We start from the raw sequence: 16,357 nt of genomic DNA, 5'->3' as shown, positions 1-16,357 counted from the left end.
TAGGACAGCCTGAGGGAAATGAAATGACCATATATGAATTTGTAATAAAATGGTGGGTAGAGAAGGAAGGACAGAATATCAATTTTATGTCTATTATAGCCTATAAGCCAGATATAATTATACTTTCAATTATAATAATATTATTTAATTTGTATGATGGAGGAAGGTTATTGGCTAATAAAGAAATTGCTTGGCCCTCATAGGTTAGAACATAGGTGGGTGGAGTAAACGGAACAGAATACTGGGAAGAAGGGAAGTGAGTGGAGACACCATAGCTCTGCTCCCCAGGCCAGACGCTATGCAGATCATCACCAGGGCAGACGTGATGAAGCAAGCCGCCAGGTCAGACATGCTGAATCTTTCCCGGTAAGACTGGTGCTACACAAATTATTAGAGATGGGTTGATTGGGATATGAGAATTAACCAGTAAGGGCTAGAGCTAATGGGCCAAGCAGTGTTTAAAAGAATACAGTTTGTGTGTTGTTATTTTGGGGCATAAGCTAGCCAGGCTACCAGGAGCTGGGGCGGCAGGAACACAGCCCGCAGCTCCTACTACATTTCTATATAATAATATCACATTTTAATAGTATATTATTGTTATTTTAATAATAATAACAGCCCTTATTATTTTAATGTGATACACTGTCTTAATTAGATAAATAAGCAAACTGTCAGAACCTGATCAAGTCCACAGAATCCTGTTCCACTAGGAATTATCCTCAGAATCCTTAGAACGGAATGCTAAGCCAGTCTCCACAAGCAGGTTTAGGCTCAGGAGAAATGTGAGGGAGATGGGGATAGGAGTGTCACAGCTCTGAGGGAAATCCACCAAAAGGTACAGAGAGCATGCTGGGTGGGACACAGGGGTCGTACTCTATACCCATGGCATTTTCATACCTGGATATTCTAACTTGGGCCTGTGCTCTTTCAAGAGTGACTGTTTTCCTTGGACCTCGTCTGTATATAGTGTGGTTTTCGCTGTGGTGTGTGCCTTGGTTGCTCTGCCCACTAGCAATGTAAAGCGAGCCACGAGTTTACCTCCTGTGAGCTACAACTTCTTAGGAATCAATCGATATAGCAATATGGCTTTATGACAAGGGTCTGAGAAAATAGTGAATACAGCACATCTGTTCTCAAGGCCACCACTTTATCAGATTAAATTCCCTGAGATAAATTCAAATGAAGTCATACTGGGCAAAGCACAAATGAGATTACAGACAGATATTCAACATTCTAAGTCCATATTGAGGGAAATGCTGACTAGGAAAACACGAAAACCTGACCATTCTTTTACAAAAGGTTTGGTGCCCAGATAGCCAAGCACTGTGCTTTCTTACATAAAACAACTTAGTGTTTTCATTTGGCCTAAGCACGTGTTATCTGGAAGAGATAATGAGAACTTACCAGGAAACATTCCTAAGCAGGTCGAAAGACTGCCCTGAGGACTTAACAGTCCTGGGTGACAAACTGAACTGAGGTTCATTATCAAAACTCCGCACTCCAGCCAATGTTTATAGAAGCTTTGCACATAAAAGGCTCACTAGAGTTTCTAGAGAGCCTGGGCTTCTAGTAATTGAACAAGATGGATACCTGCATTAATCTTGTCTCTGGTCTCTAAAACTGAGGTTGTATTTTATTGGCATTCTGGAAGGAGTCTGATCCAAGAACCATGTGCTGGACCAGCTTCTTTCTCACTAGCCTGATAATGTGCTTGAAATACCCTTCTCTCTCTTCCTGCCTCCTTCCCTGGATCCACAATAGGTCATGTACTCTCAGGACCATACTTTCAAATAACAATCAATCAGCTGAAGAATAACACTCTCTAGTGCCACTCCAGACCACTTCAGACCTTCCCTAGTGACATTAGGGGCGGATACCCACAATGTGGGAAGTTCCTATGTCCCAAGGTTACTGCAGTTGTTCTCACCGCCCATCCTGAGCCTCTTTAGCTGTCTCAGCATTGCACTGTCTCTAATCATAATGGGATCTACTGTCCAGTTCTCTCTGGTGGCCATAATGGGACCTATTATGCACTAGCCTTCTTCTTGGGGGCCCTGGGAAAAACCTACCATCAGTCTTCTCAGTAATACATTCGAATCTGTTGATCTCTAGCAAACAGAGTTTGGCATTATATATTTTATTTTTAAAAGGAGATGATACTATATAGAAGTCTTATCTTTGCAAGAGGTACAAAAGTGAGTCTGAGAAATACATTTGAGACTGACATCCCAGCACTGCTTCAGGAGCCAATTTTCCTGCCTCTGGTGAATATCACTGATAAGAGCCACAGTGCAAGTGTCAAAAGGACATCATCTTGCAAAGATCTGGGAGGCAGTTGGATCCTGAAACTGTAGGTCTTACCCTATGAATAATCTGTAAAACGGATGACCAAGCAGATAGCATGGCCCTGTCCCTGAGTGATTTTCATGCCATGGTTGTCTGGGCCAGCTTAAGGATCTGCATAGGTTAACTGGCTTTCAGTTCAGCTTCCACCCCATCCAGGAACCACTAAAGGGATCTTGAGCTAGTTCCCTGCCTGGTCTGCCTCTTCAGTAGGAGCTAGAAGATTGCCAAATTAATCACAATGTTCACCCCTTTCTTATAGGAAATTGTGGCAAAGTATTATGCTGATCAAAATGACTGAAGCTTCTGTTGTGGAGACTTCATTTTTTTTTTCTTTTTATGGTGTATTTTTCCATTGTGATTGGAGAAAAGGAAGAAATAACTTCTCAACCCCAAAGCTATTATAAAAAGAGACACAAACACACTCACTGTAGCCTGGTGTTTCTCTGCTTTCTCAGATGTCTCTTTAAGCTGATTCTGCAGGGCCTCCTGGAGAGACTTCATTTCTTCCCTAGGTTAGTAGAAAAAAGAACAAAGAAGAGATACCACATGATTCCACTATTTTCCATGAACTTTACAAAAAGAGGTTTGTCTATCTATCATCTAATTTTAAGGAACAGCTAATTATAATTATGAAAATCCACAACAATACAAAGGCTATATCTAAATACTCTGATACAAAGGGCTTTCTTTCCTTGCACACACGTAAAGCAGGTGATATTTAAGGTAAATTGCTTTGTTATTATGTTTTATAAGAACCCCACAGTGTAAATCACTGTGAACAATGAATGTGTTCAATCAGCTCAATATACCAACTTGAGTTGGAAAGCTAATTTCACTGATGACATGTAGGGCATGAACATGTTGGACTAAAAGTCATGAAAGATTTCTGAAAGAAATTATTGTAACCTTCTGATCCTCATTAATTTCTTAATTTTGCACTATTGTGGCTTAGCTATAATTTATAGGACCTGAGAATTTTTCATGAAAACACAAAGAAAATTGATTTAATTCTAACTATTGCTTAATGGGCAAAGGAAAGAAAATATACGACCATAAATGCATGAAAATTCTGTCCCAAGATCATTAATATGCACAGACTATGTTTTCTTTTGATGGGGGAGTGAGGAAAGATAAATATCACATTGTCTCTTACAGACACAGCAAAAGTCAAGAGAAGTTCTCAGTGTAAGGGTTAGGGGAATGAGCAAATAACAACCATGCTGTGTGTGTGCATGTGCATGTGTGTGTGCACGTGCGTGTGTGTGTGCATGTGCGTGTGTGTGAATGTCATGATGAAAGCCATTAATTTATGTGCTTACTTATTCCTCTTAAAGATTTACAATTTGTGCATAGTGGATTGATGATATTGATTTGATATTTGATTTTTGTCACCCAAACTATCACCTCAAAAATAGTAGATTTTAAAGTTTAGTGTGTGTGTGTGAGAGCACATGCATGTGTTATAGAGAATACATATATGATATGTGATTATGCCTAGAAAAGTTGCCTAAGAGCACAAACAACCAAGCAGAGTATTGTTCTATTCCATGAGAATCAAAACTGGTTTATATTTGGCCATCAATTGCTAGGAAACTATCTCTGGTAATTTGGGCAAGTAGTAAAATTCCCTCCTTGTAAATTTCCTCATTTAAAACTGGGCACAATAATATAAATACTTTGTAGGCTTGTGGCAAGGTTTAAATGACACAATAAACAAAGTGTTTAACAGAGAGTTTAGAAAAGAAAATTACTTATTCTACAATCATTAAAAAAACAACCCCATAGAGACCATAAGTATACTCTTTGATCAGGATGACAAGCTCTTTCCTTTAGCAGGAACACTCTGTGCCTTCTAGATCTCAACTTTTGGTACTGCAATCACCCAAATTTAATTTTTAGGGGAAACAGAAAAAGGGAGGTAGGAGAGGGAGAATAAATTTTGGAATCATTGTGTCCAGGACAAATCGATGGCTTAAAGCTAAATTTCAGCTTTCAGGGGGGATTTTCATGTATGGAGATTTACATCTGTAGTACCAGATTTTTAACAAAAGAACTTTTGTGACATAATAATTAAATATTGCCATGATATGCAAATATGAAATGCAATATAATATAAAATATGATCATATGGAATAGATACACATGTTTCCTATCACACGAAAATATATCTGTGAGTGACAGAAAACTGAGGTCCACAGGGACAGTGGCATGTGCACACACCTGTAGAAGAGGCATTACATTGCTTCTATTGAAGGGAAAAAAGGAAGGAAGGGTGCTGGGGAGGACAGAAAAACAGTCTTCTACAAGAACAGGTTAGAATATGAGATATATAGTCAACAAAAAGTCAAGATAATTTTATAGTAGCTACTACTGCTCATTCTAGATTTTGTATTTAGACTACCTATTGCTAGTTTTAGACAATAAATAATAATCTAATAAAATTATATTACAAAAGACAAGGGAATAAAAAACCCATATCATGATATATAAAGGAAAACAGGAAACAAGAAAGAACAAGCAGTAATATGTTAGTAAAAACTGGACAAAGTGCCTGGAGGGAGTCAGTAGTTAAAAGCATTTGTTCTTCTTGTAGGAGGACCCAGATTCAATTCTGAGCACCATAACCAAGTTCTAGAGGACCGGCGCCCTGTTCTGACTTCTATGGGAACCAGGCAGGCATGTGGTACACATACATATGATCAGCAAAACCCTTTACAATAAAATAAAATACACAAATATAAATATAAGTGAGTCCAATATTTTTAGATGGTGGAAGCAGAGAATTTTGCACGTATCTATGTCAAGCAGAGCTACTGTGTGGCCTTACATCTACCAACCAGCTCTCAGCACACTTTCTTCTGTCTTCCTTTCTAATATATATTTTTTAACCAGCCCACTGTTCTCCATCTTCTGGAGCCAGACTCCCAGATTCACAGTTTTTATGCTATGTGAGATGATTCCAGGCTTCTGTGCTTCAATACCACATCCCAGTTCAGGAAGATTTGACCAGACAGCTAGGCCTGGCCGCCTTAGGGCCTCTTTGATGCTGAAGTAACTCTCTAGTTCTTAGACTGGGTAGCTCCACTGACAGGGTGAGATTGCTAACACACTCGCTTTTCTTAGCATAGGTTCTCATATTGTGCAAGCATTGGCCAGCTTTTTCCTCTCTATTTTAATCTCTAGTTTCCTCTCAGGAAGGCATGAATTTCAAATGGCGATGCTTGCTGTGTCAATCAGTAATTGACAAAGTAAATGATTCTCACTCTCCTAAGCTTCCTTCTGGCTCCCAGAAAGCATGTCAGTGGTCAGTAGTCTCATAGTGCTCTGAGTCCTCCCCCAAGTCACCAGAGAACAAAGTGTGCTTTCTCATTTACTCTTAAGACACTTGAGGACCCTTCCATGGTCATTTCTCTGCTTACAGCTCTTTAGTACTAACATTATGTAGTCTAATGTCTTTCTAACAACCCAATGGTCTTTTGTGAATATTATCCAGGCAGCTATATATTATGAACATGTTCTATTTAATAGTCAAAATAAGGCACCATGGATCACTTATCATCTGTCTACTAAAGTGATTATCAGGTGCTTATCAGTTATTTATAATCTGTTATTTCTACATCTCTTATTACACACATCTTTCTCTCTTGTTAGCAGTGAACCACCCAGTTTATCTCTTCATGTAGCTGTGTGTGGATCTCTCACTCCCTCTAGATTTACTTAAAAATCTGTCCCCAGATACACAGAAATACTCTCTAACTTTGTTATTTGTTCATGAGGGGAATTCTAAGTCAGACAGTTTTGTTTTGAAAAAGTTGCCTACATCCATGACTAAAATTTACTGAAATTTTTATGCTAATTTTAATGGCACACATAAAATGAGTTATTTATATTCAACAAGTTTTCTAATTTTGTATAAAAGTCTGACATTTCAGGGCCAACACATCTGCTTTCTTTCACTGTTTTGGTGGAACAGTTGTTCAGTCTTCTGAGAACTTGTGTATGAAGCTAAGGTGTAGATGATTACATAAACATATTTTACAGACTTTATGCCGTTTATCCGATTGGCCTCAATGCTTTCTGCATTGTTACAAACATATGCAGGGGCCTGAGAATGTATAGTGAAAACAAAGGCATGGATTGTCTTCATTTTTGTCACACCCCAGGTCCCACACCTGTGTTTTCCTGTGAGGGAGGCTGAACTTTCTGGCGCCACATGATTCTAAGAAAAATGTGTCTTCCTTCCATGGACCTTCCTCTCCTCTTGAAACCATGGCTTCCCAACTGCCTGCATCTCCTTTTCCTCCTAAACAGAGCCAGCATAACAATTCCCCTGAAACTGCTCCATTCTCTGCAGAGCTACCCTCTGTGAGATCTCAATGCTGGACACTGAAGGCCATCACCTCTGGGACATCCCTTCAAAGGTTTGGCCTCTTCTAATCCTTGACAACTGACTTGAATCTTGCAGATACTATTTTTTTTCCTATTATGTGTTTTTTCACTTGCTTTGATTGAGATGTAAGCCTTTTTTAAAGAAGTAATTTCCACAAATCTTAGTTTATTTTGGCTGATAATCATCCTTTTGTTCATATATTTTCTTAGAAACATATACTTTGTTAAATTGTTACTGTGTTGCTCAATAGATATTCCAAACTTTTCCTTTTTAAATGAAATTTTTTTTTATCAATTTCTATTAACTCCAACACTTCAAGTGCCCCAGTAGAAAGGGGAGACTATGAAACTCCCACTTGTAAGAGGTCAAAGTCTTTAGATTCCTTCAGACTTGCCTTTTTATAATCATTAAGATAATTAGCTTTATTTTGCAAATGAGGATCCCAAAACACACAGAAGTTAAACAAAAGCAAAAAACAAAACAAACAAAAGAAAAAAATGGGTTTAAATATTAACCAGACCGTAGATGGCTAAGGGGCTGTCATGCCTGTAGCCCACTGCTGTTGCTAAAATAAAACACAAAAAGACAATAAACAAAGAACTATGAAATTATTCTCAGATTAACGTCTAATAGCTAAAAACAATACTTATCACTGTAAACAAGGAATAGTAATGCAAGACAGTGTGACCTCGCGTGAAAGCATGTCAAGGACAGGTTTCAGAGACAGTCTGTGAGGTCATCAGTGGAGACCCAGGCTGACGACAGGACTCATGATTAACAGCACGTCATTCTTTTACCTGACATGTGTAATATTTTTTAACAGCATTTTGCCTGTGGATCAAGCAGTCCACATGGAATGACGTGGACTTTTAATTTGACCATTTTAAAAAACATTTAAACACCAAGGATATAGGTCTCAGCAATTCACTTAATTGAGCGTAACTAACCTTTACCAAGCCTGAAATGCAGACTCTCACATCCCATCCAGAGTTCCTGAATGAGAGAAACTCTTCACACAAAGCACTGGATAAATTTAGTATACAGGCAAGTGTCCACAAGAAGATAAGTTCACACATTATAGTACATGGATTTTGATAAACTCCCTGGCTGTACTTTTACAGTATTGCAAAAATAAGGGTGAGGAGGAAATCTTAAACTAAAAGAAAGAAAGAAAGATTAGAAAGGAATATAGAACTCCAGTCTTACCTTTGCTTCTGGCCGAACTCCAGAAGCTTCTGAACATCAGTTTTGGAAGATTGCTCATCATTTTTCAAAGACTGAAAGAGAAATGAGGGAAAGAAGTCTTAGATAAAACCCTGTCATTCATTTTATTGTCTATATTTAGTGCCAAGTTTTAAGGCACTTGGTTTATTGGACAAAGATATAAAAATTAGTCCCCTCAGCTACTGATGGTGCCAAGGACACACACTGGGTTCACAATACACAGTAGGACCTACTAAACTCTTAATACAAAAACAGCTTTGGGCAGAGGCTCACCAAAACAGCCTGCAAGTACCTTTTTTTTTTTTCAAAAAAATCTTTAAAAATTGTATTTTGGTGGTGTGTGTGTGTGTACATGTGCCAAACATGGCATCAGGCAGATATGCAGGTCAGAGGACAGCTTTGCGGAGTTAATCCTTCTATTTCAGATATACGTGTGTCCCAAGCATAAAACTCCAGCCACCGGGTTTGCCTGGACAGCACCTTCACTCCCTGGGTTATTTCATGTGCTTCTCAGTCTCTTCACAAATAAATTAAAAAATACCTTCTCCCATTCCTTTAAAGTGTGTCCACAGAAGGTATTTTGAATTAGCTCTTGTGTAGTTCCAGCAAATGGAAGGGCTCATAGAAAGCTTGCCTGCACAGTTCAGGAAATAACCTGATGGGAGTTAAAAGCTTTAGAATGTCTGTGTCATTTCTAAGTAATGTGTAAGGATACAAAAAGACAGAGGGCCAGGTAACTTTATCCCGTGGCACTATACACAGGTATTAAGAAAATAACATATGCCACTTTATTCATTACGTATGTACTTGCAAATTCAGAAGCCATCAGTTAGAACAGAGAAGCCCCACCCCGAGTTTTTCTTCTACATGGATCTGTCATATAAAATGTTTCTTAATAACATCCTTGTTAATACTCAGTAAACTGTTTAATAGAATAATATTTATACTTGATATTAAAAGTTTAGATAGCAATAACGGTTTCTACAGAGTAGCTGTGAAGGTAGAGGAATGACAGCAGTCTAGCGGTGAGTGTATTGTTCCTTAATGTTTATTTAACTGACACCTAGCCTGAGTTACGACTTGTAAAGCACGGTGCTGCCTGAACAGTTTCAGCCCCGTATTCAACAGAGAATAGTACACTGTTAGCTTTACCAGAGGTACCTAGGGGCTGACAAGGGTTAACTGAGACTCCCTGTAGGAAGAATTCAGTAAGTAGTGCTCTGTGTGTTTAGGAAAAATAGCTACCCCCAATAGACAAGAGGGCAGCTTGAGGAAGGAAAACAGGTTTGGTTCCAAACACCCACATGGAGGCTCACAACAATCTGTAACTCCAGGTTCAAAGAATCTAGCACCCTCCTGGCCTCCACACTTACTGCATGTCTGTAACTCCCTGTTCAAGGGATCTAGCAACCTCCTGGAATCCATACTGATTGTCTGTAACTCCAGGTTCAAGGATCTAGCACCCTCCTGGTCTGCACATGTACTGCAAGCAGATGGTCCACAGGCACGTACAGGCAAAACATTTGTTCACATGAAATGAAAACAGATGCACAAATAAACGCTTTTAAGAAATAAGGAAGAAACTAAAAAAATTAGAAAGAGAAGTATTTTTAAATAAAATAGTGAACTAAATAGATAAGAAAACCTATTGAATGTATTGAGGAACTCTGTCCTCTGGTTAGGACATGCCAGTTATTTTGAAATCAGAGTGACTGATTACTTCCAACTGGTTTTCCCCATGCTGGGCCCAATAATATCACCTTATTGAAGACAGGATAGGTTTTTCAACGCAGCTCAGCAGCAGATAGAGTGATTGCCTAGCATGTGGAGACCTCCAGGACACAGGCCGGTACTATATAAAGAAGTGGGCATAGCAGGAGGCATGAAGACCAGATGTGCATGTTCATCATTGACTACAAAGTAAGCTCAAGACAAGCTTGAGTACTAGAGCCTGTCTTGAAGTCAACAGATGAAACATGGCATCCCAACAGAGGTTGCCGGAGGTTGGTGAGATGGGGTAGCTGCTTGTGGCCCAAGCCTCAGCTCCCCCATAAACCCTAACAAACTCCAAGTAAACTCACCAGTTCACCAGGCTGAATGTAGGTGGGATGGTTCCTGTGAGGTGTCGCTAGTTCCCTATCTGGGATGAATGGTCGTTTTGTTCATGTTTTGTCAGGAAAAGCCCCATAACGCGTAGTTGTATATGTATTTACATTATGTTTGAAATCTGATCTCACATTTTACCCACAAGTCTCTACTCTTCACTTTATAATAAAAACAATACCATGCTAATTGTGTGGAAAATTTGCTAAGAGGATTTATTAAGATTAAAACAACAACAACAAAAAATATTTTGTCTATTATGTTCCACAAAACAAAATGCCATTCTCAAACTTGCAACAATATTTCAGGGACAATTTTCCCCTTTAAAAATCATAGCTCCATGATCATTTTTCTTAAACAACATTCTGGTGTATAAGGAGACACCTTGACTAAGGAAACAAGAGTGTCATGGGAACACAGTAATCACTGATCTCTCCAGGGCATTTCGCCATCTGCCGACAATATGCTCCTGTGCCAGGTGTCCCTTCCCCTTGAGGACAGGCATATATCATAAATGTTCCTCCCAGGCTTGTTTACCTGCTAACGTTCTTCTCGGTAATCTCTGCCTAGGCTTTTCCTAATAAAACCAGATCAATGTGTAGCCTCATGAATCCCCCTCTTCGTTCTTCAGAATCTGATGCCCAGATGCACAGCACTGTTCTTCACGCACCTCCTAATCCTTCCATGTGCCTCCCATTCCTGAAGGGTGGGGGTTTGCTTTACTCTCTCGGTGCATAGTACAACTGGCACAAGAGCTCAAACAGTAAATCCAAATGCCGGTCCCACTCATTGATCACCTGTGTGCTCTTTCTAAACTTTGTATTTGCAGCTATAAAGGAAGACTAGTAACCACAATAAAGCTGTCATGTGGAAATTAATTAAGAGCTATGGAAAGATAACCCAGCACGTGAGTTGAACCAAAGTCAATGCTCTAGTGGTTGTCTGCATCACCACCATTGAAGCTGAATGGTAAAAGTGAGCAGGAACGCGCGTCAAATAATTCCATACTGACTCCAAAATGGTGTATTTTAACGCCTTTCTTTATTAAGGGGGAATAGTCACAGAACAGAATGGGGGTCCAACCTCAAGGTAAGGAGTGCAGGAAGCAGAGAGAAAGAGCTGAGTGCGATAGGAGCTTTTCAGGAACCCAAAGGTCACACCACAACCCGGTCCAGCTCCCAAAGGCCATTGGCTGAAGGAGGTTCCCCATCACACCATCATCTTCCCTATCGTGTTGTTATGGCAACAGTGTAACATACAGACCTTGAGGCCCAAGACAACATACAGACAGTCTCAGTTCTGTGGCGTGTGAAAAGTCTCTGGAGCAAACTAGCTTACATTTAAGCTCTGGAGTCTTTAGTCAGTTTCAGAACTACTGTCTTTAGAATATATTACTTATGCACCATAAAAAATATCACAATCAAAGTACCATTTCCTCTACTTATTCAAAAGAATTAAGTCATGCAATGGCACTAAAGAATTTAGTACACAGTAGGTACTCAGGGAAGGCAATGTGCAAAGTCAGACATCAAAAAGTACCATTCTTTGTCTCACAATGTGTGTTCCAAAAAGTTTTTTACCTTACAGTCCTTGTGTATATGTTATGGCTTCTGGTTTTATGTTTCCTATGGGTTTCCTGTGGGTGTGAACATGGGTGTTTCTGTGTCTTTATGTGTTTGCTGTGCTTTTTCTTTGGCTCTTTTCCGTTTGTTGTTTTTGTCCTATTCTGATTATTTTATACTATCATATTATTATGTTTTGGATGCTGTTTGTTTTCTCACAAAAGGCAAAAAAGTGGTAGATACTAGTGGGAAGGAAGGTGGGGAGAACCTGGAGGAATCAGGAGAGGAGAAATCATAATTAGAACATAATATATGAAAAGAGTTTCTATTTTAACTAAAATAAAAAAGTACTTTCATAGGAAAAAAATAAAGTACTACTAAATGTTTTAGAAAGATTTTTTTATCTGAAATGTATCTTGTTTTTATTTTCTCATGTTTTAAACATGATAGTCTCCTTTGTAAAACATTTATACATTTCTATAAAAAAAAGTTGCTTAAAGGATCTTTAGAGCTAGCCTAGGGAAAAAATCTAAATTTCTCTTCTAAATATCCTTCCTACATTTTTCGACTCTCAGTTTAATTCCTCTCCTTCATTTTGTATTGTCAAGAACACAGGGACCAAATTGATTTTGAAAGCTGGGAGAAACTGATGGCTTTGCCAAGTACACAGTTTATTCTTTTTGTTGTTTGGAAACTGCAGGTCTCTAGAGCAATTCAAAAGACATTTTATTTCAAAGCTAAAGCAATAATAAATGTTAACTGGAGTGGTAAAGCCCAGAGATGTAGAGAAAATTGTTTAAAAATGTATATCCGTCCAGTGGGTCACAAAATCAGTTTCCAGCTCACCTGAAGGTTGACTTTGATACCATCCAGTTCTCGGGACGTCTTTGTCAGCTGCCGCAGGACTGTGCTGCGCTCCTTAAACACTTCCTTCAACTGCTTCTCTAGCTCTTCATAGTCCTGTCTAACACAGAAGAAAGGCGTGAGAGCCCCGCACACACTCTGCCTAGCGAAATACTTTCCTTACAGAGAGAACTAGGTAGACCGAGAGTCCCCAACAGCAACACGTACATTTCTACATACGAATGTAGTCTACCCGGTATAGTTGAGAAAGTAGATGATTTCTGTAATAGCACTATATTTTTCTAGGCATTTCGATATATATTGCAAGACACAGGCTTTGGATAAATATCCCAAAAGCTTAGGTAGGCTTTTCTACTGGAGAACACACTTGAGGGTAGAGCCAAATAGAAAGCAGGGACATTGTTTTCATTCTCAGTCCACAGAGAAGAAAACCCGACAAGAAATTAATCCCCTTTTACATATGTCCCAGAACCACTATCTGTTTTAAAAGCAGGCAAGAGAAAGTACAACCACTCTGAAAGGCCGTCAATGCATATAGCAATTCCAGCGAACTTGGACAGAAAGATGAAGTTGACATTTAAGGAAAAGCTCAGCATGCAGTAAATGCGGGTTTGCCTGTGTGTATATGTGAGCTTGAGATGTAGGACTGGGACAAGAAAGAAAACATTTTAAAGGTAAATATGAATTAGCTAGACAAAGGGAGAAAGCACTTGTAAATTGCCAGTGTCAATAAAGTTATTTTAAGTGATTAAATGTCAGCCATGAAGCTCCAGTGAAGGAGTGGGAAATCTGGTAGCGGTCAAGAAAATGTGGGAAGAGAGGAAGAGACAGACATGCCGGGCTTCTGAGTGACCTTTAGGACTTGGGACCGTTTGGAGAATAATAGTGAACTAGAAATGTTCTAGTCAGGCAAAGACAAGGCCAGATTGAAAGTTTGGAATGTTTTCTCTTTCTAAAGGTTTGGAGTGAAAGTGTGAAGAATATGGGCACAGAAGACGACCTACAATGGTCCAGATGACAGATTGCCTGACTCCATGAGAAACAAATAAACAGGAAAACACAGCGATCGATTTTCTTCCATCACGGGAAATAAAATGAATAAGAAACTGGTTCTTGTAAATTATTTGTGTGCTCTTTTGATAGAGACGGTGGTTAGTGATGTTGCCATGTTTAAGATTTCAGCAGTCTTTAATTAGCCCTTCACCAAGAAAAGAGAGAGCCGTGCCCAGTGAAAGGTGGTTGGATTCCATTGTAAGCTTGTAGAAAAGGGCGCTAAACTTGAGATAGCAGTAGTTCTGCATGTATCCTATAGGCTCCCATTAGTTACTGAACTCCTAAAACTAGTATTGTAACATTACAACAATGTTTTGCGCCGATTTTATAAACCTTTACAGTGCAATATGTATTACTTTTCTGAGGCAAACCAAAGGTGCATTTCTCAAGGTTCTGCTGTCTTCAGCAGCGTTTGATGGAGGATCTTTTATACATTTGTAATAGACAGAAATAAACCAGATTGCCGTTTTCATTTCCTTTTTTTTAAAAATTGTAAACCATGTACCAAGTTTCTGGTCAAAACTGTGTAGGATAAGCTAAACATAATTGCATTCTATTAACAGATATGAGTGTATTTCTTATGTATATAGTTACATTGAAATAAAGTTCTAAAAAGCAAAAAATAAAATAAAATGTGAGATACTGGTCTCAACCACATTTTTGTGTTAAATTATAACTTTATAGAGAGTTTTGACCTCAATGTAAATAATGAGGTTTTCTTTCTTTTTTAAAAAAAAAAATTATTTATTTATTATGTATACAATATTCTGTCTGTGTGTATGCCCGCAGGCCAGAAGAGGGCATCAGACCCCATTACAGATGGTTGTGAGCCACCATGTGGTTGCTGGGAATTGAACTAAGGACTTTTGGAAGAGAAGGCAATGCTCTTAACCTCTGAGCCATCTCTCCAGCCCCAATAATGAGGTTTTCAAAATGAGTAACATCTTTATTCCTGAGAAACTTAGTAAATTTGATGGGTGTTCTGCAGAAATATAGAAGAATAACTTGCACTGTGGAGTTTATCGGTGGTTAATAAATTTATTTCATTTAGAGTAGGCTTCAGTGACTACTTTTGTTTTTGATTTTGTGATTTCTTTGCTAAGATCAGGTGTTTGCCACCCGTTAGCTTCTTCTTGCATGGAATGGTATGTAATTGCGAAGTATGCTATTCTACAATGGCTCTGAAGCAGAAGACCCAGTCCAACAAGGATCAATCAATAACCATCAATCAATAATCATTAATCAATAATCTATTAATTATTAATCAATAATCAATAGACTGTCTCAGGAGTTCATAGGTCACACTGATAAAATTAAATAACATATAATAATAATAAGGGTTCACCTTTTTCTCACCCAAAAGTACAGTGTGATTTCTTGGTTTCTCTTGTACAATAAACATGTCCCCAGAATATCATATACATTATAAATCAAAATGATGAAAAAAAAACCACATTGGCCATGCTCTGCATCAGAGATCATATAACTCAGTTTGTACTCACAAGAACTCCAGGAGGAAAGTGCTCTGGTCACTCTATTTTCCAATAGACATATCTAAGTCAATAAGATAATAAATCACTTCCAAGGGCAAGATGCTATTATAGAAGTGGTCTATCAGTCAGCTCCATGATCCTTGTCTCAGCCATGGCTCTAAAAATACACTGACATCAGAACAAGAATGCTGACTTGGCTATGAGTGTGGATCTAAACGACCAGTGTACTTTCCATAAAATTTGTCATCTATTGCTTCTTCCTTCTTTATGTTCATCATTGATGAGTTTTCATTAAATTAAATATAACTATTATTTATTTTTGCTATTTTTCATATAGTTTGCAATCATTTTTAATTTCATTATCATATTTAGGGTTCCCAACCTTCGTGATAAAACACACTTCAGGACTTCAAACAATTTATTGTTTAGTTAACACAACAGTAATCAGGAACAGGATACAATTAATTAAATAAATACAACCAAGAAACTTAATTAATCAGCATCTTCTAATTTCAAACATCATAACTTTACAGAGTGGAAATAGACAGAGGTGATCACAGTATGCTGTTCTATTTGAAGGAAGTGTTTATCTTCCAACAACTTTTCTTTAGAGACATAACCAAACATAAAGGCTCACCCTTCACCCATGTTCTACCATTGGCTGTATGTCTCTTGAAGGCCCTACCTGCTGACAGGTGCTATGATGCATTCTCTTCTGTGTGTTCTTCTTTTTCTTACAGAGTAATAAAATCAGTGCATGTGGCTATACACATATTTTTTTGACTATTTCTGTGGTATACATTATTCTCGTTGGTAAAGGCAGTACAATGAAACTATTAAGTTTATTTTAATATGTACTAGTCGGCTTGAATTCTCTAAAATATATTAGTTTATATTTGATATTTACCCACACTTTCAGGTAAGGAGATTACTGTTTTACCCTTCAAAAAAAAATGTGTGTGAATGGCTCAGGAATGAAATCTGTATTAGTTACTTTGCTATTTCTGTGATAGAGACCATGACCTAAAGCAATTTGTGGAGTAAAGAGTTTCTTTCTTCTTACAGCTTTTAGTCTATCATCCAAGGAAAGCAGCAGAATCTCAATGCAGAGACCAGGAAGCAAAAACTAATGCAGAAGCCACGGAAGAGTGTTGATTACTGCCTGTCCTCCGTGGCTGTTTTCTGATACCGAGGTCTTATCACTGGGGGGAGAACTGCTTACTAGGAATTGGACCCTCCCAATCCAGGCACTAGTTAAGAAAAGGCCCCAAAGGTGTGCCTTCAGACCAGCCTTACAGAGGCATTTTCTCAGCCATGGTGGC

The 16,357-nt window shown here is 38.5% G+C and overlaps 1 protein-coding gene across 2 annotated transcripts in view; it reads right to left on the bottom strand.

Moving 5' to 3' along the window:
* Positions 1-16,357, bottom strand: part of LOC130865307 (leucine zipper protein 2) — a 391,653-nt gene that overhangs the window by 182,676 nt on the left and 192,620 nt on the right. Inside the window, exons 2-4 of one of the 2 annotated variants that reach the window (XM_057756310.1) lie at positions 12,472-12,589; positions 7,943-8,013; positions 2,773-2,854 (exon numbers count right to left, since the gene is read on the bottom strand). In XM_057756310.1, coding sequence (XP_057612293.1) covers positions 2,773-2,854; positions 7,943-8,013; positions 12,472-12,589 — 271 coding nt within the window. The remainder of the gene's footprint in view (positions 1-2,772; positions 2,855-7,942; positions 8,014-12,471; positions 12,590-16,357) is intronic. The other variant, XM_057756311.1, reaches the window with a different exon arrangement.

This window comes from Chionomys nivalis, chromosome 23, assembly GCF_950005125.1.
Source record: "Chionomys nivalis chromosome 23, mChiNiv1.1, whole genome shotgun sequence".
NCBI classification, from domain to species: Eukaryota; Metazoa; Chordata; class Mammalia; order Rodentia; family Cricetidae; genus Chionomys; species Chionomys nivalis.
Note: the sequence above shows the minus strand (reverse complement) of the source record. Positions and strands in the feature narration are given on the sequence as shown.